This window comes from Camellia sinensis, chromosome 2 (genome assembly GCF_055761805.1).
Source record: "Camellia sinensis isolate YWXY chromosome 2, ASM5576180v1, whole genome shotgun sequence".
In the NCBI taxonomy this organism is placed as follows: Eukaryota; Viridiplantae; Streptophyta; class Magnoliopsida; order Ericales; family Theaceae; genus Camellia; species Camellia sinensis.
In genome coordinates, this window is record NC_138962.1 from 122,932,678 (window position 1) to 122,950,199 (window position 17,522).

At 36.0% G+C, this 17,522-nt stretch overlaps 2 protein-coding genes across 2 annotated transcripts; both read right to left on the bottom strand.

Moving 5' to 3' along the window:
* Positions 1 to 13,636: 13,636 nt before the first annotated feature.
* Positions 13,637 to 15,492, bottom strand: LOC114302514 (putative LRR receptor-like serine/threonine-protein kinase At3g47570). The gene is made up of 2 exons (XM_082913587.1): positions 15,029 to 15,492; positions 13,637 to 14,244 (listed from the first exon to the last, which is right to left on the bottom strand). Exons 1-2 carry the CDS (start codon positions 15,354 to 15,356, stop codon positions 13,865 to 13,867), a joined length of 708 nt encoding a protein of 235 aa, XP_082769713.1. The 5' UTR covers positions 15,357 to 15,492; the 3' UTR covers positions 13,637 to 13,864.
* On the bottom strand, positions 15,366 to 16,514 carry LOC145819001 (uncharacterized). The gene has a single exon (XM_082912977.1). The coding sequence runs from the start codon at positions 16,512 to 16,514 to the stop codon at positions 15,489 to 15,491; it is 1,026 nt and encodes a 341-aa protein (XP_082769103.1). The 3' UTR covers positions 15,366 to 15,488.
* Between the last annotated feature and the right edge of the window lie 1,008 nt (positions 16,515 to 17,522).

Genomic DNA, 17,522 nt, shown 5'->3' on the forward strand with positions numbered 1-17,522 from the left:
ATTATTATTTTTGGTATCTGCTTCCACTTAAGGCCCCGTATTTGAATAAGTAGTTTTGAAATTTTGTCTCTGAGGCCTGAGTATAGATTGGTCATGATCTAAACTTCTAGGGACGGGATTTGGGTCGTGACACTTTCCCTAAAGAATGAGGTGGAGAGGTGTATTTATAGATTTTTAAGGCAAAATATTTGAGATATTTGTGTAAAAACTTACATAGGAAGCCAATTTTTCTGAAACTACTCTATTTCCCAAACAACTCATCCGACCAAACAAAATTCATCCAACCAGTAAATTATTCATTTGGCCAATACCTTTTTTGTATGGCCAGATCAATTTTTTGGAGGGGAAAACAGGGTTTTCTCCAGAGAATTCTCCTCCCTTCCTCTCATCTCTACTTTATCCTTGCTCAATTTACTTGAAAAGTATAACACTTGAAATTTGAAATGCGAGCCTTGGAACTTTGAAATATTTGAATCCACATGAAAAGAATATATTTTGAAAAGGGTTTTAAGAGGGTCTAAAATAGTTTGTGCAAAACGAGTGTAAGGTTGAGATTAAAGTTTGAATCCGATTTTCTTGATTAGGAACTTTAAGGATTGTACATTTCAACTTTCATCATCGAGTATTCAGAAGAAAGTGTCTAAGTTTTAAAGCCGGTCAAAATGGGGTGTCTACTCTGGATTTATTTTTTTCCTGTGACTATAATATATAGGGTGCTTGGGCGAAAAGTCTGATTTTATATTTTTCTTGTTGAAAGGTCTAGGCGTTAATTTACTATGTCCATAAGGATAAAATGACCAAAGTGCCTGTATATTGTATATATATACCACATCAACCACTAGGAGCAAAATGAGATAGACGGAGAAAAATGAGAGAGAAAGAGAGATCAGTGAAGAAGGAAGAGGCCAACTACTCCACCGTCGCCTGATCTCATCCTCTTTCCTCTTCTCTTCACCTCTATCACCGCCGAGTAATCACCTCCTCCTCCTGCCTCTATTCCCCTCCATCGCCACCATCTGTCACCCTAAGTTCCCAAGCAATGGCGCTGTCGTTGGTACCAGATTTGCCGTGTGCCGCCTTCGATCTGCCGTCAGTGCCTCAGATCTATCACGCGTCTCTCTCTCTCTCTCTCTTCTCTACGACGTCGATATAGCAGGCAACGGCCTATGAAGAGATCTATATCACCACGACCTGTGTTTGGCCTCAGAATTTGCTCCTTTTCTCTTGGCGTGACCTCAGATCTAGAGGAGGAAGCCTTCATAGATCTCAGCGATGGGTCTTGCCTACCGTGGTGCTTCGATTTGAGTTGGTCTGATGATTTTTTTATGTACATTGATGCTCAAGAAGTAGACCCAATTCCAAGAAAATTTCCAAGGAATACTCGTAATCACTTGAAGAATTATTTGAACCTATATTCTTCTCGTAGATGGAACTCTTGCTGATTTCCTCAATCGGTGAGTTTAATTTCTGTCACGACCCCATTCCGCCTCTAGTAGAATGGTGCCATGATGGCCAATAATCCGAGATTACCAAAGGCCAACTTACAAGGATTCACACACAATCAGAGTATACATATGGGGCTTACATGTGCGGAAGTAATAAATTTAAATCTAAATAATCCACAAGAGTTGTGCATAGATCAAATGAAATGACATACATCATGACGTGGTTTACAACTTGGATACAAATAAAATAAAGTACATATTACATCTTGATCAAAAGGCTTCTCAAACCGACATATACAAAAGAAATGAATTACAAAGCTAAGAAGCATAATCTTCAAGATGCTAGCAAAACATGAAATCAAAACAATCTTGCAAAATACATCTAGGCGTCACCGCCTTCTTGCTCGTCACCTACATATATATAAGAAGAGGGTGAGCTTGGATACTCAGTGAATGATATTAGTAATAAAGGTTTGAATGAATGATATTCGAGATCTTTATCAAAACAATACATAGCATATCTTGTACAAAATCAAGGGATGAACCAAGTTCATTTATCAAGTCTTTCAAAGCTTCAAGGGATGCTTATTAGCATCAATACAATACAAGGGATGACATTCCTGATAAAACAAGGTAATAATCGACCCGAAATCGATTAGACAAACCTACCCGTACAAGACCGTCGGTGGCAAGAGAGATATCTCAAGCAAGGGTACTAGTTGCATTATAGTCCCCTAGCACTAAGGACTTTCCAAGAATGTTATCAAAACAAGATAGTACTTGATACAAAACTAGGAATAATCATTCATACTTGAACAAACACTTTTCCAAACGAAACAAGCAAAGCTTTTATCAAAACATTAGAACATAGCTTTATTAAAAATACCACTCACATAGCTCTTCGGGTGTAGGGATTAAGGAAAGAATCCAAGACCTACAAATACATAATAAATCCCATTGAATGCACTTCAAGAAGATAAGAAGAGATGCTCAAAGATGGCTATGCAATGCATCCTTAAAACAAGCTCTACATGAGTGTAAATGATCCCGACATTTCTTTCAAAACTAAGGCAAAGTTTGGGAAATTGCCAAAAAGTCAAAAAGTTACTCAAAAAGTTAAAAAGTTATCACTATTCATCAAAAATAAAAAATTACGGCTGCACAACTCCCAATCCCAATTTTTCCCTACACACTAATTTATACAATTTTTTAATACACATTTTTCCATAAAAAGTCAAAAGGTTAACCCAAACAACCATATTTTTTTCCTCAACTTTTTAGTCCAAAAAGACAAAAAGTGCACTTATTTAGGACACCCCAAACAACCCCTAAGTCAAGACAAGGCAAAACATGTGCTGGGAGTTAAGACACTGTTTTTCATCTCGGGAAAATACGTTGGGTACCAACCAGGTTTTGGCCGAAGTCCCACACCTCTTGGCCGAGGTGTGGTCCCGGTGACCACATTTAGGGAAATGAAGTCTGGAAAATCTGGGTTTCCTTTTGAAGAGCATGAAGAATATTAACATGAAGAACATGAATGCTAAAATCATAACTTCTTTATTCGAAATCTGAGATTTCATGACATGAGTTAAAAAATATGGACTCGGGTACCCATACTTGAAGATTCCATGAAAACAAACACAGAAACATGGATCTTGATACACACTTCCGGATCAAAACGTGGGTTTTTCTTCAAGAACACAAGAACATCATTTTCTCTTTCTAAATCAAAACTTTAAATCAATGCATGGCTCATGTACCATGCTAGTTCATGCAATGTGATCAAATAAACATAAAGAACAACAAGAGTAGATCAAGAATCTAACCTCAAAACGTGGATCTAACGGTTCAAACTCTAAAGATCAAGCTTGGAATCTAGCTCTCTCACTCTAAACTTCTCTTCCTCTTCCTAGCGTTTCTCTCTCTACAATGCAAAAGGTATGACACAAAATGATATGGGTTCTCAGCTAGTACCTGACTTAATCCTCTACTGGGACATGTGGCAATGCCGGATTAGATTTCCTCAAAAAGGTGACTGAATGACAAGACAAGAGCATGACAAAGCGTGCACAACAAGTAAGGTGACAAGGGCACTCTGACAAGGCAATGACCTCGGATCAAGACATAGGCTTCGACAAGTAAGGTCTCAACGATCTCGGGTAGGAAGGATAACACTTGGCCTAGCTGTGCCACACCTCGGCGTAGATGTGCCACACCTCGGTCTAGGTCATACCAGTCTAGGAACAAGATCACTAGGTTCAAGGATCAAGGATGTTGGTTGCTTAGATGACAACATCTCGGCCTAGATGATACACATCTCGGCCTAGGTGATGCACACCTCGGCCTAGATGATGACATCTCGGCCAATATACCAGGGTGAAGATGGGGGTCAACCAAAGTGGTTCCAAGATGGCCCTAGGTGTAAGAGGTTCAAGGGTGGGACCTAGGCTACCCACACCAAGCAAGGAATAAAGCATGCAAGCAATACTCAAGCAAAATCACATAAGCACAAAACAAGACAGAGACCTTTACTTTAGGCAAAACAAGTCAAGATCCACAAATGCAAGCTTATCAAAACAAAATCATGCAGATGCACATGAACATGGCTAAGACGAGGATGAGGGCCATTACAATTTCATTACAATCACAATTTCTTATTTTATTTATTTATTTATTTTTCCATTACATATACACGTTACACACAGATATGTATATGCATATTTATATACAATACATGTTTTGTAGTTGAGAAGTCAGTCTCCCTCGTGGATGTGGTCGTTCGATTAGAGTTGATCTGATCTTATCTGTTTGTCAGAACAATATCTGACCTGATCTGATCTGTTCATTTTTTTTTTGTCAAATCTATTTTTTTGTTTTTGTTTTTTTTTTGTGTAGCTTTGAATCTATTATTTCTTTTTATTTTTATTTTTAATTTTTTTTGATGTTGTTGATGATGAACAGATAGGATTTGGTGATGAGTTCATCAAAAAAAAAATTTTTTTAATTTTTTTTTTGATGATGATGATGATGATGATGAACAAATAGGATTTGGTGATGTTGATGAACAACATATAGGATTTGAACAGATAGGAAATCTTATAAATTTGAAAATGATTTGAATAGGTAGTTAAAAAAAAATTTGAACAGAAAGAATTTTATTCGGACAAATATTCAAACAGATGGGGAAATTTGAATTGAAAAGATTAAAAAAGCTAACAAATAGGTTAAAAAATTTGAAAACAGATAGTCAATGAAAGTCCATAGATAAAAAAAAAGTCAATAGATAAATTAAAGAGTAAAATTGAAAATGAAATGTTTTTTCAGAACAAACAAAAAATTTCTTACCAAACTATCTCATAAATGATAGATCTTTAGTAATAAAAAATATTCATTGAACGTTATGCATCTTTCGATTGGGTTTATCATCCATTGATGTTTTAACTTAAAATGAAATCAGTACACAAAAGAGTACATTGATTTTTTTAAAAAAATATTATTTTTATTTTTTATATGATTACAAAAATTATATTATATGGTATTATCATACTCTTTTGATTGAGAAAGATCTCGAATTGTGGGACTTTCATGTTGTGCCACCATGCATAATATTATTATGGCCAACCATGCCAGGTTTATTTCTTTCAATTATATAATATAAGTAATAAAATCTCATTCAAGAAGATTATATTCTCCAAATAAATTTGCATCAGTAGCCTAGATATGTTAATTGATTAAGATTTAAAAATTACCTTCATAATTTTTATTTGATATTTGAGATATTGGGGAAAATTAACGAACCAAAACCATGACCATAACTTTTTGATAATTTTTCCTAATTTTGTACTATCTATTTATTTATAAATATGTTTGTTTAATTTTTAATAAAAAATAGTATTTTTTAATTTTTCCAAAAAATTGATAAGAAGACATCAAAATAAACTTTGAGACTTGTGGTAAGACCAGTCACATTATATTAGGATACAATTTTGGGATTTGAGAATAAATTAGGTATTTTCGGACCTCTATGTTTCAAAATCTAAAAAATATTTAAAATTTATAAGATGACAAATAAATTTGGTACTTGATGTTTAATATTTATAACGTTCTGGATACTGCAATTTTATATTGCAATTTTGTTTCTATACATCTAAACATAGAAACAAGATCTGTTTGATAAAACTAATAACTAAGCACAAAAAATTGAATGCTGAATTTTTTAATTTAAAAAGTTGTTTGGTATATACTAAAATTTAGATATTGATTCAATTAAGCTGTTTGATCTATACATGCAGTTGAAATTTGAAAAATAATTAAAAATTTTAATTGACTTTATACTTTTTACATAAAAATATTTAATTAGATTCTTTTATCACACTCATATAATTGGTAAAAAGAAAAAATTATTATAATCACACTTAAGGGGGGAATCGTGCCATGAAGTATTGTTTTCGTGTCGTGTTCAAAACAATCCAACACTAACACAGCCCATTTAATTAAACGTGTCTATTACTTTAGCACAGACCTAACCTACTTATAATTGTGTTACCTTAACATGATACTGACCTGACATCAAAATTTCACTTTGATCTCCCTTCTAACCTATTTCAAGGTCACTGTTGAATTATTGGCTCAATGGTCATTCCCAATATGATTTGGATTTGGCATTCTATTTCCTAATTGAAATGTGATTTGATGGTAGTCAAACATTGACTTGATTTTGATTCCCCTATTAGTTTGGATTTGTGAGAGACCTATTTGACTTAGTTTGGACTTCCTAAAGTTTTGGATTTAATGTTTCTTAATTGGTTTTGGATTGAATTGAAAGGAAATCTATTATGTAACCACAAAAATAAATAAATAAATAAAGAAAGGAAATCTATTTTGCTTTAGGAGGGATTCTTTGGATATAAATAGATGGAAGTTCTTATTAATTCAGTTAAACTTTTAGTTCATTTGGTAGAACTTTTTGGTTCTTTGGAGCCCCCATGGGGGTTTTTGTTCATAGGCCTTCAGGTCTTTAGTGTGACCTTTGGTTACTTGGTAAGTTTCATGAGATTTTCGCAGCGAGCATTTGGGTTTGGTGAGAGAACTTGAATTTTCAGCTTATTGAGCTTAGTTATTTGTAAGAGATTGTTTTGTCACCATTGTAACTCTTCAGATCATTGTTCTCTTTGCTAGTGGAATCCTTTTCTTCGTGATTGTCCGTGGATGTTGGCTTAGGCCAAACCACGTAAATAGTAGTTTTTTTTTTTGTTGTTGTTGTTAATTTGTAGTTGTTTCTCTCTTTTAGATTTGTATGGTTCTGTAGACACCCCATTTTTGACCGTTCTCAAGACTTGGTTGTGCTTGCAGGTACACCCAACAACTAGTTCGATTGCTCGCTGAGTACTCGACTTTCATCGCGGAACGTCACAGGTTTGAACGTTCCAAACCCTGTATCCTTCCTGTCCCATTTTTGGACCTTGTATTGGCCTTTTCTGCATGCTTTGTGGAAGGCACTGCCGGCCCCTTTTTGGCCCTGCCGGCCATGCCTTTGCCACTGCTGACCCCTTTTTGGCCCTGCCGGCCATGCCTTTGCCACTGCCGGCCATTGATGATGCCTGCCAGCCATCAATGAGCCACTGCCGGCCACCACTGATGGCCGGCAGACCCCCTGTCTCAGCAGGTTTCACGCCAGATCTTTTGTGCCAGCTGGTTTGCACTCCTCTCCCCTCCATACACGTGTATGGGGGGATGAAGCTCTTGCCAAGCTTGTTTAACAAGCTTCTTCTTGTATTCTTCTATATAAGGAAGGAACCTTCTTCTATATCAGAGGTTGAAAAAAGTTTTGAAGGAGTTGTATCTCTCTCTCTCTCTCTCTCTATATATATATATATATTTCTCACTCTCTCTATATTGCATAGAATAGTGCTCTAAAGTCCTTTTTTCTTACACTTTTGCACTACAACACATAGAGATACACAACCATCTTTGAGCTGAGGTTCTTGAGGGGGTTACTTGAGCTCTGAAACTTGGTTTTTGGCCCCTGAGATTGCAGGTTTCGAAGTTGGCCTTCAAGGGTGAGTTTCTTCCCCCTTTTAGCATTTATTTGTACCTCATTTTGGCCATCCTTGCATATTGTTTTTGGCCTTTCTTTCTACTAAAAAAAGTTCTGTATTTAAGTTCTTTTGAAGTTTGTTTAAGGTCTTTTTGGTGTTAGGGGTGTACAACCCTCTTGTATGCTTTGTTTGGCCTTGTTTTGAGCCATGCTTTAAGGCCTTTGAGCTAGGTTTTGTTTGGCCTTTTAACCACTGAAATCAAGTGGATTTTCAGTGGTAGGCATGTGGTTTTGAGGTCTCAAATCAGAGGGGGTGGCCCCCTCTCTTCTTGTTTTTGTTTGCTTGGGTTATTGGTCTATCAAAGGAGCATGTATCCCTTTGCTTTTGAGGCTTGGTTTAGGCCATTTTTTGTGACTTTTTGGACCTGCCTTGACTCTGTCCATGGCTGGTTTGGTCATATTTTGCATGCTTCTTGTATGTGTAGTGTAATCCCATTTGTGGCTCATCAAAGTAGCATGTTTGCCTAGCTTATGTTGAGTCCATTTCAGCATGTTTTTGGTGATGTTTTACCATGACATAACTCTGTCTAAAGTGGGTTTGGTCATCTTTTGCATGCTCCATATACTTGTAGAACAAATCTTGCTTACTAGCTTTATGTGCATAATGTTTTGACTCATCATTCCAGCATGTTTTGGCTTTGCTCAAGCATGATTTTATTCTTATTTTGGGTTGTTCTAGGACTTTTTTGGGCTGCCATGGTCATACCACTCATGTTTTGTATAGCTATAGTGTAAATGTTTTGGCTAGCCTTGGGTTTTGAGGCCCCTACCATGCCATGCGTGTGATGTCTCCATGCTTTGCCATCATTTCGAATGTTATTTCAGTCCATGAAATGTGGTCATACACCTGCATTTGACATGCTTTCAATGTCTTAGAGAGTTTGTGTTTTATGTCTCATGAATGGATCATTGTGCATGCCTCTATGCTTAGGTCTTTGAGATGCCATCTCAGTGGATTTTTGGGGTTATTATCCCATGCCTTAACTCTGATTTTTGTTAGTTGAGTCATCCCATGCTTGGTCTTAATAGGTGTAGTGTAATCCACCTTATTTGCCTTGTACGCATCATTCCTCATGCTCACCATGCTAGCTTATTTTGGCTTCCTTCCATGCATGTTTTAGTCTCATATTAACATGTACTAGGACTGTTTTGGGTTGTCTTTGCCATATGCTCCATGCTTTGTATAGCTGTAGTGTAATTGACCTTGCAAGCTTTGTGTTTTGTTGACTCATGCATGCTATCTTTGAGCTATTTAGATGATTTGGCATCACTTAATACTTCATTTCAGAGCCTATAGCATTGCCATATTCCCACTTCAATCATGCTTTAAGTACCTTTGAGTGTTGTGCATAATTGCCTAGTTTATGGCTTAGCTTGTATGCTTGCATGCCTAGGTCTTTGGGCCCTCATCTCAGCTTGTTTAGGTACTCATTTTGACCTATTTAAGCTCTGTCCATGCTTAGTTCATTCATTTGTGCCATGTATTGCATGCCTCATTTGTAATCCTCTTTGATAGCTCCATGCTTTAAGGACCTTCGCATGCTTTACTTGTGTTGTTTAAATGATTTGGCATCGTTTATCATCTTATTTTAGTGCACTTAGTGTTGTTACACTTCCACGCTTTCCACTCTTTAAGCATTCTTGAGAGTTACATCTCTATGCTTCAATTGGTGAGCCAATTGGCATGCATGCTTGTATGTGTTTTCGGTGCCTTCATCTTAGCATTATGGCCACTGATTTGGGCATAGTTGAGGTCTGCCCATCTTGGTTTAAGCCCATCCTTGCATGTTGTTGCATGCTTGTCTTGCATATTGTTGTATGCTTGCTCTATCTTTGCATGTTGTCGCATGCTAGTTCCATTACATGTTGTTGCATGTTTATTACACTGCATTTTGCATGCTTAAGTCATATTGCATGATTGCATGTTCGAGTTAGCATTGTGTATGACATCCTTGCATTGCATTGTTGTTTGGATTAAGTGTTAATCCGAGCACGAGAAATGAGAAACGTTTCATACTTCAAGTGATGAAACGTGTCTCAATTCTCGGTCGCCGACGCTCTTGATTATCCATGATAGAGTTCTAGGAATTTATGTGTTTATTTGTGCATTCATTTCTCATTGATTTGCACAAGTTGGATCTTTGGCCATCATGTATTGGGATGCGTGATTGATGGTCTTGGATCCGACTATGCCTCTCCCTTGATGTTTCGAGTTGATATGGGGTGGCATAGTGCGTACATACCCTTGGGAGACCCTCAATTTTCTCTATTTTGTGCTTTGCTGCAGCTTGGTGTCCCAGCACATCAGTGGCCGGCAGTGCTCTACAGATAGCTGGCACCTCTTCATCCTTGGCCGGCAGTGTACCATCTTTGGCCGGCAGGTGGTCGACAACATCTCCCCATGGCCGGTAGGCCACTGATGCACTCCCCAGCATGTTTTTGGTAAGTTCCAGCAGCAAGTTCTCAAGGACACTCTGCAGACAGAGCCTCTTGAGAGCAACCGGAGAACTTACTGGGATAGGAACCTAGCATGCATGTTCATCTTCTTCAACTTGCCGAGGCAGCTTTGTTTAATTGCTTACTTGTTAGTTAGCATTTGGTTTTGTAATTTAATTAGTTAATTTGTTAATTAATTAAGTTTTGTAATAATTAGTTGTAGCTAGTTATTCAATTCCGTTGTGTAATAATTAATTAGCTTGTTAGTTAGTTAATTAGTTGGTTTGTATTATTCATTCGGACCCTCCGTCGAGAGGGCGAATTTTGTAATAAGGGTGCGTACGTGTGTGCATGTCTTTCCAACCTCCATTTCTTTCTCCCTTTTACTTAACCGCTTATAATGGTTAGTTCTAGGGCATGTTTTAATTAGCATCCTTATGCTTTGCATGTTTGCATCATTCATCTACATTGCATGCACCGGGCTCGACGCATCATACTAACTGCATTGTATTTCAATTCCAAGTTGAATACATGTTATCTAAATCGCATCTCATATGCCATCTTAGAATAGCCGAGCCTATTTGTAGTTGCATTTTGCATGTGTTGCATTAGCCATTTTAAACATGAACTAGGATCATGCATTGATTACTAACTAGCTATTGTTTTGGCTCGGAGTACTAGGTAAGCTTTTATGCTTTAGCATGCTGCATGTGTGTTATTGATTTCCATAGAAGCATGCTTGCCATGAGGCAAGCTGCTTAGTTGATATAAATTGCCTGAATGCCTGTGGGTGAAGGATGGATTACTTGAACTGGAACAATTCATTGAAATCTTTGATTTAGCCTACTTACGAGTAGCAAACTTCAAACTGTTTTCAAACAAATGAATATGCAATGTTTTGTTCCAAATTAGGCGATCCAGTCTATACTTTTTGCTGTGCGCATCACATAGTAAGATTAGCTAATTAATCGGAATAAGAACGCATGTGTTTTCAAAAACAAGATATCATGTTTAGTACAGGCCGATCTTTGATCGGGCGAGCAGGGGTGCTCATAGATGACCTTCTCCAATCGAACCCAAGTTCCTGAGCCGAGGCAACTTTGGTGATGACGGACACGTGGCCTTAGGCAACGAGTCAGGGTTTCCTAAATTCTCCCAAAATAAAATATTTAGGTGGCGACTCTATATCTAGCAAAGCAGTCCATGTTTGGCACTTCTTTACAAAAAATCAGTTTTCCAAAACGATTTGCCGGATTTGGACTCTTTGGTGAGTTATCAATCTCACATTGTACATTGTGAGATCAGATTAAGAATCGTGACAATTTGAGTCCGAACTGTAGCATGAAGCCCAAGGACGCGTCTACAGGTTCTTTTACTCCATATTCGAAGCCATCAATTATTTTGGTGTGGTTGCGTTTTCTAAAGGCTTTCCACATAACAAATTGGTATGAAAGTTTGGGTGATGGTCTAGGTTTCATTCGTTTCCTTTCGTTGAAGTTTGTATCGTTGGTGGTTCTTGAAGATTGGAGAGAAGATTGGTGAAGAGAAATCTTCTAGCAATTTTGCTTTGGAGGTGAAATTTGAAGATGATGATTGTAAATCTCACCTTTTTGGGAGTTAAGCTTTGGATATATTGCTTGTGGCTTTCCTTATTGGTTTTGGATTTGTCCTTTAGAAATCAAATTTGTTCACATAGGCCTTTTGATTTGGTGGAGATAGATTGTTCGGAGACTCGATTGAGTCAATTGGGATTGCTGGTGATCTTTTGAATTTGTTTTGGATTATAGAGTTTGCTCAATATTTTAGAAAATTTGACTCTTTCGTTATTGTTTGAAGTTTGTTCCGAAACTTCAAAATTTGGTTAGAGTTTGTTTGCATCAGCAGTTTGTTTATATGAGAGCATTTTTGGGTTCTCTCATAATTTGTTTGGCTCTCTTGTTTGGTTAGAGCTTGTCGAGAGAAAATTTATGTTCGGTATTGATCAAACTTGAAACTGATCGCTTTTGGAGTTACTTGGATGAAGAATTTGAAGTTTCTATTAATTTTGGATTGGTCTCCTCACATTGGTTCAAGCGGTTAGTTTGTTTGCTCACCATGGTTTGCTTGGAGTTGTTGAAGACAACTTGTTTTATTTGGCACCTTTGACTTTGAACTCGGAACTTGGTGCCGTGGTAGAGTTTGAAGTTTGGTTTGGGATTGTAAAAAATTAGTAGAGCTAGCTTGTTTTGTTCTACAATTTGTTTTGATTTTCTTGATGTGTCTCAAACACTTGTTTGATTCTGCTGTTTCATTTTGCTTGGTCTAATTTCAATTTGAGTGCTCGTATTTTGTTTCGATTCAACAAAATTTGTTCAGTTTGATTTGTATTATTGGGTATCTCACTTAGCTGGAGTTTTGTTTGTCTTGGTTCAATGTTTGTTTTGATGCAGTAGTTGGAAATCTCGCCAAGGTGGAGATTTGCTGGATTATTGGCTCAATGTCCATTCCCAATATGATTTGGATTTGGTATTTTATTTCCTAATTAAAATAGGATTTGATGGTAGTCAAACATTGACTTGATTTTGACTCCCATAGTAGTTTGGATTTGTGAGAGACCTTTAGTGTTTCCTAGTTGGTTTTGGATTTGATTGAAAGGAAACATATTTTGCTTTAGGAACGATTCTTTGGTTATAAATAGGTGGTGACTCTTATTAATTCAATTGAACTTATAGTTCATTTGGTAGAACTTTTTGGTTCTTCGAAGCCCCCACAAGGGGGTATTGTTGGTAGGCCTTCAGGTATTTGGTATGGCCTTTGATCACTTGGTAAGTTTCATGAGACTTCTGTAGAGAGGATTTGTGTTTGGTGAGAGAACTTATGTGAGCTTAGTTATTTGTAAGAGATTATTTTGTCACCATTGTAACTCTTCGGAGCATTGTTCTCTTTGTTAGTGGAATCTTTCTCTTTGTGATTGTTCATAGATGTAGGCTTAGGCCGAACAATATGAATAATGGTATTTTGTTAGTTTGTGGTTGTTTGTCTCTCTTAGATTTGTATGGTTCTTTTATTTCATATTTGAGGCCATTAACTATCTTAATATGATCAAGTTTTCTAAGGACTCTACGCACAACAACAAACCATAGGAAAACATTTTCTATAGATAACACTTTCTGCATAAATAAACAAAACATAAACGCTAATTTTGAACAACAATTTACCAATGTATAAAGAGTAGGAACACATGCAATTTCAAGGGAAAGGAACAACAAAATGATAATTTTAAAAGGGATAAATAGTAATCCAAGGCACACAATCTTATTTGGAAATTGTCACAGATGAACACATTTTTTTTTTATATATAATACAATCTATTCAACGGAAAATAAGTGACGGTTATTTATTCAAGCAATAGAATAAAGATTCCCGATGATCACATGAACATTCATCAATGAAGCAACCATAACTAACATGAAGCTACCATTCTTGGAGGACCTTGGAAGTAACCTTGAGTATCAAAAAAATAAACGTGCTTTAGTTGACTTGCCCCCCCAAAAAAAAATAAAAAAAATAAAATAAAAATAAAAATAGAAAATGAAACTTTAATCTACTAACTCATATTTGCTATGTGAATAGATTAGAATAAAAAAAGATAAAGAAAGAAAATGAGAACATGAAATAGGGAAAGATGTATTTTGGTAGAGTAATGTTATATATAAAGGAATTTCGTATCAGATTTTCTTACTACTAGTCACAAATTTAGTAAGGTCTATATTAATAAATATAGGTGGAATTCATGTCATTAGGTCTAGTGGTAAGAAATGCGAATAAAAGAAAATCTGTTTTGAGTACAACATTTTCTATTTTAGTATGCATATGCATAGGTCAAAAGGCTACTCACCTTTGGTTTTCATGTTGCACAATCTCTTCCAACTTCCAAGTCTTGGTTCAACCCTTGATTCATGTAAGTATTTTTGATCTTATTCAGTTCACTAATAACAATCCCCATTTCCATTCGATCTCTTGGCGATTCCATTGAACATGCAATCCCAATTCGTAGAATGGAAATCATGCAGTCTTTAATCCACCTCGTGTTATGCTCCAATAGGATGCGGGGATCCACAATCTCCATCACTCGATTAGGCAAACCATTCTTAACAAAGTTATGAAGATTTAGATCATCCTTAAATATATTGTCAGTTGGTTTTTTACTCGTAAACATCTCCAATAAAAGAATCCCAAAACTGTATACATCCCCTAGTGTGGAAGCCATGTCCCCCATGCCATACTCTGCAAATGGTTTCTAATGTTAGTGTGAAAAATGAGTTGGTTAGTTGGGGTAGTTGCAATCCCGATAAATGTTTTTAATAATTTTCTTAATGAAACTTAAAAAACTTTTTAATGCTCTGATGTCCCTCTCAATAACAATATTTTTGTTTGTGTTTGCAAGTGACTAAGTAAGATAATTGTTGAGAATGACATAGTTTAATTGTATTTTTTATTGAAGCAAACATAAATTAGTCTTGCATGAGGTATTTTGTCAGAATGAACTATATAAGTTTCCAAGCATTGAGTAAATTTTTAGAAAATGCTTTGGTAGAAAACTAGTAAATTAATTCTTTACGCTAGTCGATACATGGACTATTTTGATAAAACTAAAATCTCATACTACAATTACATAAAGAAGATTTAAAAAAAAAAAAAAAAGGTGGCATAGAGGATTAACTCAAGTTTTTCAGAGCCAAGTTTAAGCATGGTCACATTAAACGATGTAAACTTCAATGGTAATATTTATGCTAAGATTAAGCATGACCACATGAAACAAAGTAAACTTAGTACTTGGTTTGCAAGCAGTGAGGAGGTGGAAGCACACATTGGGGAGCATTCATAAATAGCTGTGTATAAAAATAATGCTTCAAAATATATAGGTGCCCACTGTTTTGTAGAAGCCATGGTTTGTATGTTTATGCGGAAATGTATTCATGTTTGTGTAAAAAAAAACTATATATATATAATTACTTTTCCTATTGCAAGTTCAATTTTTCTACGCCAAGGAAATTGAAAAGATTTGTACCTAGAGCAACATAGCCTATGGTTCCCCTTATCACAACTGAATTGCTTTGACCTTGTGCCACATCACGTGAACCGGTAGAAATAATTTTTGTTAGCCCAAAATCTCCAATATGGGCCGTCATCTTATCATCCAAAAGAACATTACTTGGCTTTAGATCACCATGAATAATTGTAGACTCACAACCACTATGAAGATACTCAAGTGCAGAAGCAACATCAGTTGAAATGTCCAGTCGTTGGATGAGTTTAAGATTTTTGGGTTCTTCTGCCTGTCTGTGGTCTTCCACTCCAACTTGATGTAGCCATTTGCCTAAGTTTTCATTGGCCATAAATTCATATACCAAAGCTTTGAATTCATCACCATTGAAATCCACACTAGAACAAACACTCAAAATTTTCAATAGATTTCAATGCCTTATCGCTCTTAGTGCTTTGCATTATGTCATGAAGCTCCTAGAAGCTCATCTGGTCTGAAGATTGAGCACTTTCATTGCCACAATCATCTGAACTTCATCAAGAATCCCTTTGTAAACTGAAGCATAACTCCCAACTCCAATTAGATTGGCCTCTGAGAATCCATTGGTGGCTTTGAGAAGCTCTGCATAAGAAACCCTAAAAAATTGATGCATGATTGATGGCGTGCAAGAGGCCCTCTTTTTTGAAACATGGTGCCTTTGAAGAAAAATAAAGAAGATAACTAACAAAGACAAAAATATCACACCACTAACCACGACTAGGATCACTTTCACTATGTAAGAGAGCTTATTCTTGCTTGAGTTGGAGAATGAACAAGGAGGAAGGTTTAATTCTGTAATACCTCCACATATGTCATTATTTCTAACAATTGAAATTGCACTCGAATTTTGAAACACTCCTTGTATGGGAACTTGTCCTTGTAACATATTAAAAGACAAATTCAACATATCTAGTTGAAGCTCGCCAAGATAACTTGGGATCAACCTTGACAAATTGTTGCACGAAAGATCCAAGACTCTTAAACCCCTCAGCATTCTTAAACTTTGAGGTATCTCTCCTTCAAATGAATTAGCCTCCAATTGATGCCTTTCTAGACTCAAACAGTTGCTTAGAGTGTTTGGTATGGGTCCTGATAATCTATTATAGGACACATCCATCATTTCAAGATTTTTCAGAGACCCGATTTCTGATGACAGAGAACCTGTTAGTGCATTGTGACCTAACAAGAGGAATATTGAACTAGACAAGTGATTCAAAATTTCAGGGGGTATTGGACCATTGAGATTATTTTTAGAAAGGTCTAATTCCAACAAGCTATGACAATCGCCCAAACTCGGAGGTATGCTTCCATGGATGTTGTTTTCTTCGAAGTAGAGAATATACAACGAAGTCAAATTACCAAGTGAAGATGGCAGTTCTGTCAATTTGTTATTGTATAAACTTACAATTTGCAACTTATGAAGTCTGCCAATAGATGATGGAATAGGGCAAGTAAGATAATTCCCTGCCATAGATAAGATAGTGAGGTTGAGGAGGTTCCCGATGCCCGAAGGAGTGCTTCCATGTATTTGATTAAAAAAAAAAAATTTCACTGTTCTGGTCAACCGGTGGGACATTCTGTGGGACGACCGGTTAGACCAAATTTGAAATTTTTTTTTTGAAAACGCGCCTAAGACAGAGTTTTCCGCAGAGTTTTGAAAATGTGATTTGAGAATTACAACCAAACATCATATTTGAATATAGGTGTAGAAGCATTGTTTGGAAACACAACCAAACATAGCCGTATACTTTTTTTTTTTTTTATCCTCTGTTACTTATTTTTTCACATTTCAACCATCAACATGATAAAGTTTCTCTTTCCACACATACATAGACTTAAATCTATATGTATATATCATCTTCAACGCTTCAAGTTGAAAATTTCTATAAGATTGCAAGAGATGGTTCCACAATCGAGTCGTAGAACTTCGGTGATTGCTATATTTTGAACTTATTTGTTGTATTTCGATGATTATTTGGATTGACACTTGCAATTGAGTTATGGAACTTCGAAGTAGCTTAGATTGGATGACATCACGAGTTTGATGTGTGTTTGTTTCTTCGGATGAAACAGTGAATAATTGTTGAAGATTTTTTCAAGCAAGATTGAAGATTGAACGATATGTATTTTCGTTCGTTACAATTATTTTTTGTTGAATCTGATTGAATAATGGCACTTTTATTTGTTGTTAGATTAACTTTACTTTGGTTTGCCCTAGGAATATGTGGCTTATATTTTGTTTTGTTGGTGCTTTATTTAAAAATGACAGTAAAAGTTTACTTTGATTTGTTATAAATATGTAATATATCTTTTGTTTGTTGATACTCTGTTTTAAAAATATAGTAAAATTTTACTCTGTTATCATTTCATTGTTTTAAAAATTTTGAGATTGTGTTAAAACTTATCAAATAAATAGAACTTATAAATTCAAAGTAAATACTTAAAAAGGCTTATAGAACCTATTTCAATATGGTGGGAA